Source organism: Caenorhabditis remanei, chromosome X, assembly GCF_010183535.1.
Source record: "Caenorhabditis remanei strain PX506 chromosome X, whole genome shotgun sequence".
NCBI lineage: Eukaryota > Metazoa > Nematoda > Chromadorea > Rhabditida > Rhabditidae > Caenorhabditis > Caenorhabditis remanei.
Window position 1 is genome coordinate 20735036 of NC_071333.1, and position 15832 is coordinate 20750867.

At 38.3% G+C, this 15832-nt stretch overlaps 5 protein-coding genes across 5 annotated transcripts; 2 read left to right on the forward strand and 3 right to left on the reverse strand.

Moving 5' to 3' along the window:
- Nucleotides 1–2362: 2362 nt before the first annotated feature.
- GCK72_026160 (uncharacterized protein) lies at nucleotides 2363–2602 on the reverse strand (the record flags this gene model as incomplete). The annotated part of the gene is made up of 1 exon (XM_053736697.1): nucleotides 2363–2602. One exon carries the CDS (start codon nucleotides 2600–2602, stop codon nucleotides 2363–2365), a length of 240 nt encoding a protein of 79 aa, XP_053580263.1.
- Nucleotides 2603–5112: 2510 nt separating this feature from the next.
- GCK72_026161 (uncharacterized protein) lies at nucleotides 5113–5620 on the reverse strand (the record flags this gene model as incomplete). Its single annotated transcript, XM_053736698.1, has 2 exons — nucleotides 5113–5339; nucleotides 5572–5620. 2 exons carry the CDS (start codon nucleotides 5618–5620, stop codon nucleotides 5113–5115), a joined length of 276 nt encoding a protein of 91 aa, XP_053580264.1.
- Nucleotides 5621–8234: 2614 nt separating this feature from the next.
- GCK72_026162 (uncharacterized protein) lies at nucleotides 8235–8936 on the reverse strand (the record flags this gene model as incomplete). Its single annotated transcript, XM_003101910.2, has 1 exon — nucleotides 8235–8936. The coding sequence occupies one exon, from the start codon at nucleotides 8934–8936 to the stop codon at nucleotides 8235–8237; it is 702 nt and encodes a 233-aa protein (XP_003101958.2).
- Nucleotides 8937–14226: 5290 nt separating this feature from the next.
- GCK72_026163 (uncharacterized protein) lies at nucleotides 14227–14589 on the forward strand (the record flags this gene model as incomplete). Its single annotated transcript, XM_053736699.1, has 1 exon — nucleotides 14227–14589. The coding sequence occupies one exon, from the start codon at nucleotides 14227–14229 to the stop codon at nucleotides 14587–14589; it is 363 nt and encodes a 120-aa protein (XP_053580265.1).
- A 55-nt stretch (nucleotides 14590–14644) lies between these two features.
- On the forward strand, nucleotides 14645–15001 carry GCK72_026164 (uncharacterized protein; the record flags this gene model as incomplete). The annotated part of the gene is made up of 2 exons (XM_053736700.1): nucleotides 14645–14733; nucleotides 14779–15001. 2 exons carry the CDS (start codon nucleotides 14645–14647, stop codon nucleotides 14999–15001), a joined length of 312 nt encoding a protein of 103 aa, XP_053580266.1.
- Between the last annotated feature and the right edge of the window lie 831 nt (nucleotides 15002–15832).

Genomic DNA, 15832 nt, shown 5'->3' on the forward strand with positions numbered 1-15832 from the left:
GAGCCCTGGTGTGCTCAAGAAGTGAAGAAGAGGAAGAGGAGGGGAAGGGGAAGAGGGAAAAAATGGCAGCTAGAACACACACTCCCTTCTGAAGGAAACTGAACAACTGAATGTGAGGGGGGGGGGGAAGGAGGAGAGAGCCGAGTGAGACGAGGGGGGGATTACATATATAACAAAAAAGAAGGGAATGGAAGGGCGACAAGATACTACTACAACCACTACGACGGATTCGAAAATCCTGACTTCAAAAGCACGTGAAGATGGAAGGACAAAGTGTAATAGACTTTATTCTTTAATTTATTCGCATTTGATTCCATATATCGAATGAAATTCCAAAAAAAAAAGACAAATACGCTCGGGATGCCAGATTAACAAATTAGGCACCACTGGAATTGAACAATGAGCATCACCGTAGCCAGTTTGCATTCCTCATATGTAGTTGACGCTGTATAATCACCACCAAGTTTATCTGAAAATTGGCATTTTGCCTACGGGGGGAATTTTTTATTTCTGAACAAAAAAATAGAGGAAAAATTACCTTGGATAATCCTTATTATCCATTGACTCAGTAGGCCAACGATTTTTGCAAAGGTTTTTCTGTTCTTGAGTCCTTCTCAGCAAGACAATGCCGTCAATGTATGCGAGATTACCAAGAAAGGATTTCGAGCAGTTTGGTTTTCGGATGGAATTATCGGCGTAGTTTGATTCATGGGAATTTTTTGAAATTAGAACATACGCGTTTTCAAGTAGTACAGGCAGATGTTTTTATAGCATAATGAACCTACAATGTCTATTTTCACTTGTTTTGATTAACTTATGTTGAAGAAATAGAGTATTACTCACTATGAAATTAACATTTTTCGCCAAGAATCTCTTTCAAACTGCTATTTATTCTGTTCTTCTTTTCAACGTTGCACATAGAAGTAGGAAAACACATATCAGGGTCTCAGTAGCTGACGACGTCTACAAATGCTCAACCCAAGTGCTGGTTTCTGCAGTTGTTGTGGTAGAAAGTTATGCGACCTCCAGTGCCTACTTTCCTTGAGATGCCAGAGTAACAAAGTAGGGACCACAGGAATTGACCAATGAGAATCACCGTAGCAGTTTGCAGTAATCATATGTATTTGACCCGGAAATCTGTATCATCGCCATCGAGTTTATCTGAAAATAGGTACTTTGCCTACGGGGGATTTTTACTTCTGGAACAAAAAAGTAGAGGAAAAATGACCTGAGAAATCCTTTGAGTAGTAGGTGAACGCTTTTAGCAATGGTAGTTCTGTTCTTGAGTTCCTCCCAGCAAGCGAAATTCGTCATACAATTATATCGAGCAGTTTGGTTATCGTGTTGGAGTGTTCTTCACTCTCTCCTTTGGAACTTGTCAAAACACTTGCACAACAATCGGCAAAGTCTAATTCACAGTAATATCCTGAAATTAGATCTTAAATTTCTGACAAAAGACGTTTTCAGGTGGTGCGGACAGATGTTTTTATAGCAAAATAAACTTACAATGTCTATTTTTGTTAATTTCTCCAATTGGGAACTACTCAAAAAACTGTTGGTGAATACAATTGACAACGCTGGACGTTTCGTTTCTTTGCATGCGCCGCAAGTTTCCTCCGCGTCTCTTTATTGCCTGAGAATATATGAATAATTAACAAATAATAAAGAAATAGAGTAATTCTCACCATGAAATTAACATTTTTCACCAAGAATCATTTTCGAACTGCTATTCATTCTGTTATTTTCCGTTCAGCGTTTCACACTCGCCACGAGAAGTAATAAAGCAGATCCAACGGTCTCGGCAGGAAAATGGTTGCATAATTAGGTTGATGGGGTCCACAAATGCTCAATCCAAGTGCTGGTTTTTGCAGTAGAAGGAGTAGGTGATGTGGTAGAAAGTGATGGGGTCGCCGGTGCCTGCTTTCCTTAGTGACGTTCACGACCGACTTTCTTTATAAACGATTATTGACAAAAAAAAGTTGTGAAAATCCATTTGCATAAGTTCCGCCGGCTCATTTTAGAATAGTAAGTTCTCCTGTCGATTCTGCTTGGCACCTCCACTTCAATAACTCACTCTCATTGTATGTTTTGCAGTGTTGGTGCTGCTTTCTCAGGTTAGCCCTCAAATTTTGCGTAAATCATTAAATAGTTATTCATATATATGTCATAATTCTGATATTTCAATCATTCTTGGTGCACTGTCGGAGTTGTAGTTGTTTTTACGCTTCCGTATTATCTTCTTCTCGTATTATTTCTTTTTTCCAAATAGTGCCACCCCAAGCGATGCAACAAGTGGAAACCTCACTATTCGCTATTGCTAATAAATCATCGACGCCGTGGTTGGTTTCTAAGATTATCAAATCTATTTTTCTTGTTTTCTCGTTTCACCGCATGTGTTGGTCAAATCGGATATGGTAGTTGTCGGGCAGGTTTCGTATTGACACGATGAACTGTGATGACGCATCAGCTTTTGGGTTGGTTCCTGGTTCAATATCTCCAAAGTTGTCAGTTTTCCAGAAGTCTCGATCTTTTCCAAGTGAAACAGCTGAATCATTGTGCATATGAACAGTAATTCATCTTGGTAGTGACCGAGGACTGACATCGGTAGGGGCTTTAGGCGAACACTTGCTCAGTGCACCATTAGGTGTTCATTATTGTGAGTTACCGCATGTTATGAGAACAAGTTGTCAAATTCTGAAAACAAAAATTTCAAGATTACTTGCATTTTTCATGTAGGTAACTCACTCTAAGCAACTCCTGTGTCAGCTATCGATTTTCATGTGGTCTGGGCCAGTGCTGGAGCCAGACTGAGGAAATTCCATGACGGGGTTGATTTTGTTTTCTGCTGACTGACTCATCATCCATCATGTCCTCTTTTATTGATCATTATTAGTCTCACCTTGTTTTTGGTGTATCGTCAAGACTTGTCAATTCTCGAAACGTTTTTCTGAACGTGTTTGCCAAAATTTTTTCCGTAGGCTTATGTGGTCTGCTTGTATCTGGTGCAACATCGAAGATATGGATGGTTTTTGGGCTTTCCAGTTCCCATCGTCAAGTTGGATGAGATAGTTGAACGGCATACTCTTCGCATAAGGTCTTTGACATGATGGACACTATGACAATGTTTCATACGTTGGTTCGTCTGTCGTTTACCTATTTTGAGGGACCTATTTTGAAGGATAGTTCCAAAATGGCAAACACTTGCTCGATGCACCATTTCTAGGTTCGCTTGCGTTGATTGTGAGAGGAGGCTCTGGCAATCTGAAATCAGATGTCACGACATTATTTGTATTACTTCATGTATGTAACTCACTATCATGAATTGCTTTTTCCATTTATGACTTTCGTGTGCTTGTGCACCAGGCTGGGGGAGAATGCATAATCTTACTGTGCTGTGAAACCAATTCATCAGGTTTTATTGTGAGTAGTCGGTCACTGGATGGGAGAGGTCATTTCCCCCTCTAAAGGGACAGTCCTCAACCTTGCAGCGGACTTCCTCTTGGTTGAGCCTCTCCTCGAGCAAAATGACTGAATGGAGTGAAATTCAGCATATACAATCAGTCGTTCATTGTTGACGATTAACATCAATTCCTCCTGACATCTTGGTATGACAAACATTCAAAAATGCACTACTTCAACGTCCCGGATATCATATGGGCGCAGTCAGAAAACTGATTTCTCCGTTCTGGCAATCGATGAAATAGTTGGCTGTCTGGGAGTCGCTGTCAAACAGTCCAATCGTGGTTACATCATCGACCACAGAAAACGAGACAAAAAGCGCCAATCGACCAATAAGAGACGTGATTGTAGGAAATTGGGTGCAGCGAGTGATCATCCGACTCGTTTTGCTATTTTTCCGTGATTTTTTATCATGCTTTGAGAGGAGGCTCGTAGGAGGCATATCTGAAAAATTGAAAATATATGTATTGATGGCTATATTGTTTCTGGTCATAATTCTCGCCTTCAATGTACGGACAAGAGATGCAATTATAGAAAAAACTCACTTTTTAGCTAAGTTTGGGTTCCTTTCATTCCACCGAACAGTAACTTCACCGTATGTGTTTTCTCCTCTCTTCTACGTCGTTATTGAAACTTTCTGTCCTGTCGAACACTGGCAAATCGTTCAGCACTGTTTTATAGATAGGAAATTTCTGAAATAGGAGCATTAATGCTTGTTAAAATGCATTTTTAGTGTTAATTTGTTATTTCGAGTGTCGATAGATGTTTTCATAAAAGGCTGAACTTACGCTCTTTATATTAAATCGTTTTTCAAGTCGAAAAGAGGCCGGGAACTCCTGATTGCCAACATCAGCATCTTTTAATCCTCCATTTATCGTTGTGTGCCGCATATTTTCTGACCGTTGTTTTGTTGCCTGGAAATCAATAAAAAATAAGAAAAAATAGATTAAATGAAGTATTTGTAAGCATAAAATGAATATTTCTAACCAAAACACACGTATTAAACTGTTTTTCACACAATATTCTTTGTTTAAACCTGGTAAAAAGTCGATAAAACCAACAGTGAAAAAGAGATGGTGCAAACACTACACGCCAACACACAACGCACGATTGCGGACACCCTGGCGCACCTTTGGCGTTAAAATGTTCGACAATTGAACTAAAATTGAAATGACTGTGATTTTAGATATTCCGCATTTGAAAAATTGAAGTTGAAGATTTGCAGAGAGGAAAATAAGTTGATAAAAGCAAATTTTTTAGCTAATTTTCATTCAAAAACGGGTTTGAAGTGTCTCCAGCGTGATCTGAAAAAGCTAATGACGTGTTTTGGAAAAAATTGAAAGTTTTGAAAGTGTCGCTTCTATGAGGGGATTGGTACCACTCAATAATTGGTTTTATTCATTCATTTGTTTTCATTTGATTCAAAGTATAAGAATTCCAAAAAATATGATACTGACACGCGGGATGCCAGTGAAATATAGTGAAGAAGTAACAAAAATAAAAATTGGAAACAAGTGAAGTAGAATATTGAGCATCATCGTAGCCAATTTGCATTTATCTTATGTGGTAAAGTAGAGAAACGTCTCTGGATGGTGTTGTAGGCTAATCTTGCTTTTCTCCAAGTCGATCCTCAGACTCTGAATTCTCAACGGTCTATGGCTCCTTCTCAGGCTCCGGCACAGCCTCCAGCGCATCGTTTTTCTTATCCTCCAGTGCTAGAATTTCCGCTGCTACCTGTACTGGCATAGCTCGAGACTTATCTCCATTGTCATCCAGCGTAGATTTCGATGGCTCACCGGTCTCTAGGTCTGGCTTCGGCACGACCTCCAGCGGAAGCTTAGCGGGTTTCGCCTTTGATTCCACAGCCTTGAGTGCATCGGCTCCAACTGTTCTTATTTAATCACATATTTATTTTTCAGAATTCAAATTGGGCAATCATCTACTAGGACTGTTACTGTTCCAAACTAAATTGTAATGTTCTTATTTATCAGTTTTTACTGTAAATTTGAAATGTTTAATAAAAGCCTTTATGAAAATTTTTTGATTTCCAACAATCCATTTTTCCAATGAATCACATCACAAATAAATAGTTTTTTTTTCCATCCAGATTACACGTTCTTCGGAGAAATGTCTTGTAGAAGAGAAAGGAGAAGATTGCCATGTGTCTGTTTTTTAGGTCAATTGATCGTCAAACCTGTTTTTTGCATTCACTTCATCGAAAGGATGACAATCTTAATAGACGCTTCCCAAATAAGACACGGAGAAAATTGACCGAGAAAAGTTCATGGTCGGTACTTTTACTTCACAGAGAACAAAAACTGTTAAGAGAAAAGTACTATCACGCCAATTATCCAGTGTTTGAAAAGAATATAGAGAAACGATAGACGAGTGAAGGCTCAACCGCCCAGAAAGCGATTTCTCGCTATCACTAGAACGCAAAACACCTCTTATAATATTTTCGGAACGTCAACTTTCCATTTTCACAAGCAGATCACATCATGTAGGACGATGACTCAACTTCTCCCAGCCGCACTCTATGAAAATAAACTGAATGTTTAGTGGAAGAAAGAAAGAAGATAGGGAAACACATATTGCCTCTGAACTTTAAACGCTCTCTCGATTTTTGAGAAGCCAACGTTTTCATTATTTCAAAACAGATGGCGGAGAGAGAAAGAGAACAAAAAACATTCTGAGTGTCCAGTGAAATTGATAGCCACATCCGTTATTAAACAATTTGGAAGAGAATTGAAAAATGATAGACGCGAGAAAGTTAGACGGTCCAGGAACCCGTCTCCGCGCTATTCCGTCAGTCCTCTCTCAGAACATCCAGACGAGAAGACCTATTTTTCAGGCGTCTTACTGAATAGATGCCGTCACAATTTGCTATATGATTATTTTGGAATACTAATTTCTTTTTTTTATAATTGTGGAATTTTTGGAGGTGGGTCACTGGTAAAAATGAAATTAAGTTTACAGCAGGTGTCATGAATGAGTATACCTCTATACTTTCATGTGTATCTCAGCTGCAACAACTCCGTTTTGCATAAACTTTTTTTTGAAAAGTAGCTCAAATATCCAGAAAACTGATATAAGTTTTTTATTTGAAGTGATCAACTGATTTTTTTGATTATCGAATTTTTCTGATTTTGAGGTGAAAATCCAGATATTTTTTTATTTTTTTTAACTGGTTCTTATGATTTTTTGAATCAAAAATGTTGAACAAGATTTGTAAAGACAAATAATAATGCTAAGTAGCTCCTGCCTATCTTGATCACTGTGCTACTGTACCAGAAGTACAAAATGATATGTCTGGCGAAGTCGTTATAACTCATAGTAAAATAATCTGAATTAGCCCAAAAAGTGCGGAAAAAAATGCGTATTATATGAATATACGTTATTACAATTGATTATCATGATTTCGAGTAAAAACTTCGGATTTGTTTTTCACTTTAGAAACGTTGCTTTCTAACTTTTATCCGCTTTTTTATGTTTGTGATCACAAAATAGCAACAACTAGCAAGTGTAAATTTAATTTTACATGATAAACAAAATTTAGACCTTCTTTTAGGTAATTACAGTTTGTTTCATATTCAAAAAACATGAAGTAACTATCAATCTATTTATTGAAAATAATAAACTTACAGACTACGTCAGTCGGTATACAATTCTGCACGTCCTATATGTCCAAGCCCTTTATTTCCTAGTATTCTCTGTGATAACTTGCATCATCTACAATGCAGTGGAATGGATTCAAGGTAAATGGAAAGTCAACAAGAGAAAAATGGTCACTTGGGGAGTAAAACTCGGATCAGGAGGAAATTGGCTGTTTGTGGTTCTCGGGGGAATCAATTTTGACCATTCCCATATTTTGGAGAAAAATCACAGTGTAAGTCAAAATCTAGAACCATATCACTTTTCAATATTTTTTAGCAAACTGCCGCGTCGTGAGCTCAAAGAACAGCAATGTGTCATGGGCAATCGAACTCGACCTTACATTGATTAAGACGAGCACAATGGTTGAGCTGGTACGAGTATTGAGAAAAATATTGTGGAGTTGGGAGGAATGGTCAGTTTTAATGAAGAAACTGAAGTAAGGTAGGTGAAATCTAGATGAGTGACCAGTAAGAAGGTATTGTGTTTTTCAGATCAGAGTAGACCGTCGTTGCCGTTCAAGGACCAACTGAATTTTATATAATTTGATTTCTTAAACAATGTCAATGCTCTCTGTATCTTTTTCTGTATTTCTTTGTAATTGTTTCTAAGTTTCTACTCTAAAAATCTTAATAAACATGTAACTTTGAAAAAAATGTGTTCATCTTCACTTCTTTTACGACTCGAATTTCTGCTACTCTAACAAATCTTTCGTAACATAAGAAATTTTTGGAGAGATAAATCTGATAGACAAAATAAACTCAGAGAATGCAGATTTCTTTACTATCTTTGTAGTTGACATCTTTTTTCTAGTTCGGGAGCGGAAACGCGTTGGAGACGTTTCGATTCCAGTCTTTCAAATTAGAAATGTACTACGATACTCACTCGTATCTACCTCGTGCAAGAGGATTTTTGACTTTCCCATCCATTCTAATTTGAACGATTAAAAAAATCAAGCATTTCGGAAATAATTCCATTCCCCTTTAAGTTATCTTAATTATCAATTACCATTCAATGAAAATTTTAAAGACAGGTTTATAGTATGTTACAAAGGTGTTAGAACAATATACTTGAAATAAATATGGGTAATTTACAGGAAATAAATGTTTCACAAATTAGACAGATTAATTCTCAGCTTCGATCAACTCGTTAATTTCTTCTCCTTTTCTCAGCATGACACTCATTGTCTTGATATTACGTTCGGCGGTTTTCTGCTCCTGCTCGTCTCCAAACTCTAATTTATCGTCCAATCGATGGAACAGTCTTCTTTTCACCTGCCGACTGCGGAATGCGTATGCTTTGTGGTTGATCTCATTGCAGTGGTTCTTCCATTTTTCAATCTCTTTGTCCTTTTCTTCCATCTGCTCACGGAGCACGCTCATATTCTGCGCCATATTCCCCCTCCTCATTTTGAAATGTTCTTTCATCGTCTCGACTTCCTCTTCAGCTTTCTCTTTTTCATTTTCAGCCTCTTCCAACTTCTCCTCCATATCTTTCGAGTAATCTATCCACTTTTCGTTTGACTCCTCAACCTCTGATTCCAATTTTTCAATGTCTCCTTTCAACTCTTCATACTGTCGCACCAATTGATTGTATTTCAGAACCAATTGTCGAAATTTTTCGTTTTCTTTGACTTTTGACTCTCCGAGTTGTTGGACTTGGTCACGCAACTTCTCATTCTCTTTATCCGTTTCCTCCTTCTCATTGAGTAATTCATTATAGCCATCCACAACTGATCGATGATTTTTTTGAGCTTGAAGTTCCGCTTCCTGAAGTAGTTGGATCTGTGTACGGTAGGCCTCGTTTTGCTTTTTCAATCTCTCCATTTCCTTGCTATCAGCTAATTGGGGTGGATAAGGGTGGTGACGAGTCGTCCTGTAAAAATCAAAATTCGTACTCTTTAGGTTGTCAAATTTCATTTGTTATCGACTAGTTTTGAATGGTTTCAAAAAATTAGATGCGACGAGTGTCGCGTCGCGGCTCGGATATTTGGGTATCGAATAAAAGGAATTGACATGGAAAGTTCGAAAATTTTATTTTTTGCTTCGAAACTGTGATCTTAAGGAAGATAGGAGGTTCCTTGACTCAATCTTCCTAATTTTATGATTTTCAGACTCCTGATGTACACAGCTTTCACTTGATACCAATATTACTTTGGTTCAGTATGAAAAAACTTTCAAATTAAAGCGGTGCGTGTTGCATCGCAGCTGTAATGAAACTGAATTATCCGAAAATAGGACGTTAGGGGTATTTAATGAAAACTAATGTAGCGTAGAGTTCAAAAATTATATTTACCAAAAGTTTCTACTTACATTTTATGAGACGCTTCCGAGTGACGGTGGCGCATCTTCCTATTTTCGCTAGCTGGTGTCGACATGATCGAAATTTCTGAAGGTTATAAAGTAAAAAAGGGAAATAAGGAATTATATGTTATACACCTTAAAGGAAGAATGACAATATAAGGCATACCTTGTGAGTGTGAGCAATAAGGAGATGATGGACTGCACGCACCGCGGGTCACTGAGAAGACTATGTGACCTATATACCCTGACCTAGTTCTCTGGGAAAATAAGTTGCCTCCTTAATCCCCTTATTATTGCTCACACTGACAAATTCTGTCTCTTATACTCTCACTATGTCCTTTTAACGTGTATAAAATATACCTTCCTTATTTCCCTTATTTTAACTGCATAACCTTCAACTTACAGTTATGTCGACACCAGTCAGTAAAAAGAAAGAAAAATGTGTCCACGTCAATATTTCAAACCCATATCAAAGCGCAAAACAACACACGAACTGCTATGCATTCTGTTTTTTTTTCGTTCAACGTTCCACACACGCCGCGAGAAGTAAAAAACAGTTTTCACGGTCTCGGCAGCATGGTGTTGGCATAATAAAGTTGACGACGTCTACAAATGCTCAACCCAAGTGCTGGTTTCTGCAATTGAAGGAGTGGTTGGCGTGGTAGAAAATGATGTGGCCTCCAGTTCCTGCTTTCCGCGGTGTCGATCACGACAACATCATCATTCTTCTTTCAAATTAGTTTACTTTAAGAAACATTTGACTTTTTCATTAGCGATTCTCAACAACAAAAATTGTGATAATCCACGTGTGTAAGTACCGCCAAATTGTTTTAGGAAGTGCTCCTGGCGTTTCTTCTTGGTATTTAAAGCTATAGAAAACTTTGTGATAGTTCCACGTTGCATTTGAATTTTAATTCAGCCGGCTTGTTCGTTCCCGGCCACATCTTTTCATTTTATGTCAGTTGATAGCTCCTAGTCAGGATCCAGAACTTCTGAAATTGTTCACTGCCTACGGATGATTTGTATTTAAGGAACAAAAAAAATAGAGGAAAAAGTGACCTGAAGAGTTTCGAAAATCCTCAGCGTTGTCCACCACTCCGAGTTGAAAACACGATGAACGCCTTCCGGCAACCAGTGAGCGAGATAGCGGTATGATGAAGAAAACGACTTTATCGAAGTGTGAAATCCGTGAATCGTTGTTATATTTTGGAACAACTGAAGCTTCTAATTTATCCACTTCCATGAACTCAAAATTCAAACGTAGCAGACAGTTGAATGACACAACATTTCTTCATATCGGGCAGTGAGTACTTGCCAACAGAAGTCAAGTGAAGAAGGGACTAGCGACCGGTTCAGGAAGAGGTGCACTATTAGTAGCCAGAAGTTGTGATGCCTGTCTGAAAAAAGTCAAATCAAATTCTCCGCTTTTAATTTAATTTTTTCTGATTACCGCTTATTTTTGCTAGTATTCAGTCGCGGTCGAACGCCCCGTTCTGGGAGCCATCATCCACCAGAAAAAACGGGACGACAAGCACCAAGCGACAAATAAGAGACAGGAGTCTAGGATATTGGGTGCAGCGAGTGGCTATCCGACCCGTTTTCTCCTATTTTCCGTAATTCTTCAGATTGCTTTGAGTTTGACGTCGGTACTGATGACACCTGAAAAATCAAAAATATATGTATTGATACTTATATTGTTTGTGGTTATAATTATCATCTTCAATGTACTTATAAACCATGAAATCATTGAAAAAACTTACTATTTTGCTAAGCTTGGGCTTTTTTTTCTTCACCGAACAGTAACATCTCGTTAAATTCAGATTTTTTTATCTCGTCCCTTCTACTACGTCGTTGAGGCTTCCAGGAATGTCAATGAATAAGTTCTACGACCGGAGAGTTGTTCGAAACACTTCCATGACAACCAGCGTCATTTGATTGACGGGAACTTTCTGGAATAAGAAAAAAATTACATGGAAAACCTTTTCGATGTTGGAAATTAGTTTCAAAACTTACATTTATATTTCGCTCCACTTTCCAATAAAAAGCTTGCCGACTCTGAGTTACTGGTCTTTAGAGCTCTTCCTCATTGTTTGCACCACACTATTGCTGCTTCTATCGATTTTTCTGAAAACTAGCAAAAATAAAGCAATTATGAATGTAAAACGGTCACTTACCAAGAATTCGACGTTTTCACCCAATAATCTGGTTTGAACAAACCAAAAAGTCGATAAAAATCCGAAAAAAAACAGAATAGAGAATCCGGTAGTGCGAACAATACTGTCAACACGTTCACAACGTACGCTCAAACAGAATGGGGTCCTCTCGCCGTTTCTTTGGCGATCAAACAACCATTGCTTTAATGGAGGTAGAAATATACATAAAATTCTGAAAATAAAAAGAATGAAGAATTAATGTGACTGAATTGCCAAAATCGGAGAGCAGTCGAGCGAGACGATATGAGATCCGATCGACGACCAGTGACAATCCCACTTCCAGCAAATCTTGGACAATCTTTGAACTCGTCGACATCTGAAAGTTGGAGTTTATTGATTTTCATGTCGGTTCTGGTCGAACACATTGTTTTCATACTCCGAAAATCGAACAAAAACCACAATACCTCGTTATTGATTCAATTTTCTTAGACCACGTTAGTAAATACGTTTTGAAGTGGCCAAAACCGAGAATGGGATTCGAAAGTTGGAAATTGTAAAGTGTGTTGTGGACTCCAATTTGGCCGCATACGTGCAGTTCTCAATGTCGGTCTCGTTGGAAGCCTCCTTTTTCATTATTTCAAATCAATTCTTCTCGAGACAATCACTTTATCAAATGGTCACAATAATTCCTCTTGGCTATTGTTTTCACCGGTTCGTGTTAGAGTTGGCAGCTCTTTATTTGTTAATACTCGACGTCCAAAGGTTGATGTTAGCTTGGGGATAGTTTTACATATCGTTAGGTTCTGAGATTAACAGCCTTGTTTAATACCGACAACATCCTTCCTTTACTATCGCATCATTTTGCAATCGTTTCCCGAATCTCTTGTCGTTCTGAAAAGTTGAAGTATGTAACGAACACTCAGTGAATATACTTACCATTGCTATTTCCAATCGACTCTGACCTGTCGTCTCAACGTTTTTCTTGATCTAGAGCAATACAGGCGGTGAGTGTCCTCGTGCTTCTTTTGTTGTGATTGTGGTATTTCGGGTTGGTTGGTGTCAGCTGGAAAATTCATAAAATGTCTATTGCTGCTTATATTATAACTAGCCAGAGGTTTCTTTTTTATTGTACGGATACCTGACAAACTTATTGAAAAAAAAACTCACATTTTTTTTGAAATATTGCGCAAAGTTCAAGATCGGGTAAAACCCTTGTCAAGGTAGACAGCAACACTTCTTTTCCGGTTTCGTTTTCTCCTCCATACCGAAAAATCTCTAATCATTTCTGATTCGTTTGTCTCGACTCTTCTACATCGTCGTTGAAGCTTACTGGACTGTTGAAAACAATGTGTTGCTAATGGAAATTTGTTCAATACACTCGCAAAGCGTCCAGAATTGTCTTATGAGCGGGAAATTCCTGAAATAAGAGCATACATTTTTGATAATACTCTTTTTTTTTGTGTGAATATATGATTCCGAGGACCGATCGATGTTTTCATACAAGGCTGAACTCACATTCTTCATTTTCATTATTTGTCCCAGTCGGAAGGTGCCCGGCAGCTTTTGATAGACAGCATCGGCATCGTCAAATCCTTGGTTTACAGCTGTGTACTGCACATGGTCTGCCCTTCCTTTGGTTGCCTGAAAATCAACGAAAAATTAGAAAATACTGAAGGAATAAAATAGTTAGTACCATAAAATTAAGATTTTCAACAAAGACACTTGTTTCGAACAGTTTTTTACTAAATATTCTTTGTTTAAACTTAGAAAAAAGTCGATAAAATGCACAGTAAAAAGAGGGACCCTCTTTTGGTGCAAACACTACACCCAACAAACGACGCGCATTGCGGACACCTGGCGCGCCTGTGGCGTTCTAAGTCACGCTAAAATGCTCGTGAACACCACGACAATCAAATCCACCGGACCACACTCAAAAATAATGCAATCTCAAATATTCCGCACTGGAAACACTGAAGTTGAAGATTTGGAAAATAGAAAATGAGTTGATAATAGCATATTTTGCGCCGGTTTTTATTCAGAAACAAATCCAAAGCAGGCATATCAAAAATAGAGCTGGCCTGTCTTGACCCGTTGGCCCCGTACGGCCCGGTCCGCTTGGCCCGGATCCAAAAATGGGTAGTAATGTTTTAAAAACATCGAATTTCAAATTTTTGACTTTTTAATAAAAAATGAAAACAATTTTAACAGTGGCGACAGTTACAGGCACTGTAACTTTGTTCATTTTGAAGGTTTCTATTAAATTCAAAATAAGGTAAAGATGTGGGCTACAAAAAAGCTAATACAATAACACCCTAAATCATTTGCCAACAAAACGAAAGTCATTCTTCCCAGAGACCCTTGTAGTCGTTATGCAATTGAGCTCTACTGGTTTGGGGCCTCCAATTGTTCCTGTGCAGTTCATCCATTGTGTCATTCTCTCTTCTCATTCACTGGACTCCTCCAAACCATCCTACTATTCCTTTATTGATCGACGACTAATCAATCAAAATGAAAATACAAAATCCCCTTTCTTATCAGTCCAGCAAAAGTGTTTTTGAGCATTCCGAGCTCCATAAACGGTAAGTACTTATTTTTTCTAGACATTTAGTTGTCAACCTACAAACACATGCTAAATGACTTATTTGCACCTTTTCAGTGTAATGTTGTTCCCCTGGATCCCCGATTTCCAACAATTACATTTAACCGTTCCGGCCAAAGCCCATACCTTGAAGTTAGATTGGAACGGCCTGACTATCAACGACTACACCCATACAATTGAAGTTGTATCGTTGCCGGAGGAAGTCGGTCAACAATATAGAGTTGATCCATTGGAATCGTATGAAGCCCACCGAGTGGCAGAGAACACGGATATTGCCAACAACATTATAGCCCCTCCTGGTAATCTTCTTATTTACCTGAAAAACCAGGACTCGTACCTCGCATCACCAGGAAATCGTAGTTATGTTTTATATACTGTGAAGAAAGTGTCGGGTGAGAATATGAGAGGGTTGCATTATCAATGAATCCCGCCGCCAATTGAACACCAATTGAACACCGCCAATTGGGCGTAAAGTTACTATGATGTCGCAGACTTCTCACTACCAACTGACCTCACTCTGGACTCTCCTTAAGAATCGTGCAAAATTCTGCTTTATCCCAAATAAAGAGTAAGTGAATCGAAAAGTTAGTTTTTCAAAGTCATTTCTTTTCAGATGCTCTCTTTCTCTCGACAGAGCTCGTTTTTCTTTGACCGTCCATGTCACTGATATCAGTGAGCTTAATATCTACTGCTACAAGGCGCCGAACCATATAGAAGAAATGTCGAAGGGGTTCCATGGAAAGTGCTGGACCTTGATTTGGGAGATTATGAATTTTGGAACCGCTGTCATTATGGAAAACTTTGATTCGATGGATTATCTATCATGGATTTCATGACATTGTACTTTTTCATCTATTGTTAGATTCAATCTCTCTCCATTGTTTCCTACATTTCAAATATTTTATTGTGTTGTTTGTAAATAATACCTGCTAGGTTACTGCAAAGACTGATTTTTACATATTTCGAAAACGAATCTATCTTGAAATAAAACCTTTCATGATAACTTCGCTGTTTCAAAACAATACTGTGAAATCACCACGAAGAAAGACTCAGAAACACGATAGAATCAAAAAATCGAGGGAGGAGTCCGTGTGCCCTGTCGAATCACCAACTGTTTTGGTATATGGTCGCCGAAGAGAGGTACGATGAAGAGCGTTATTGATTATCCTGCGATAGGAGAACTCTGGCCATCTTCGAGAATTTCAAAAAGCTGTTTGATGCCAACTTTTTTCAACGTGGACCACAACAACTTCTTCACTGCCTCCCCAAATCATGAACTCTTAATTATACACACACTTAGTTCTGCAGGTCGTCCGCCATCCAAAGAAAATAAACATCACGATGTGCAGGATTTGATGGTATTCATGTCCTGTGAATTCGCAGGTAGCATTCTTGCCGATTTCCGTGGCAAGAACTTGATTTTGATTGATGCTCAGCAGGAGACGTTATCTATTAGATCGTTCTTCCACAAGCTGATGAGACAAGGACGAATGAATGTGAAATCGATAATAGTTTTTTTGGAAAAATCCAAAATTGGTTTCGATGTGGATTCTACATTGGAGTCATGGGGACAATATTGAAAGAGAAGCCGTCCGGAAGTGAACTCGAATATCAATATAAGTCTGAGTAAGTAAATTTAATAAATAACAAATAGTTGGAAGTCATTT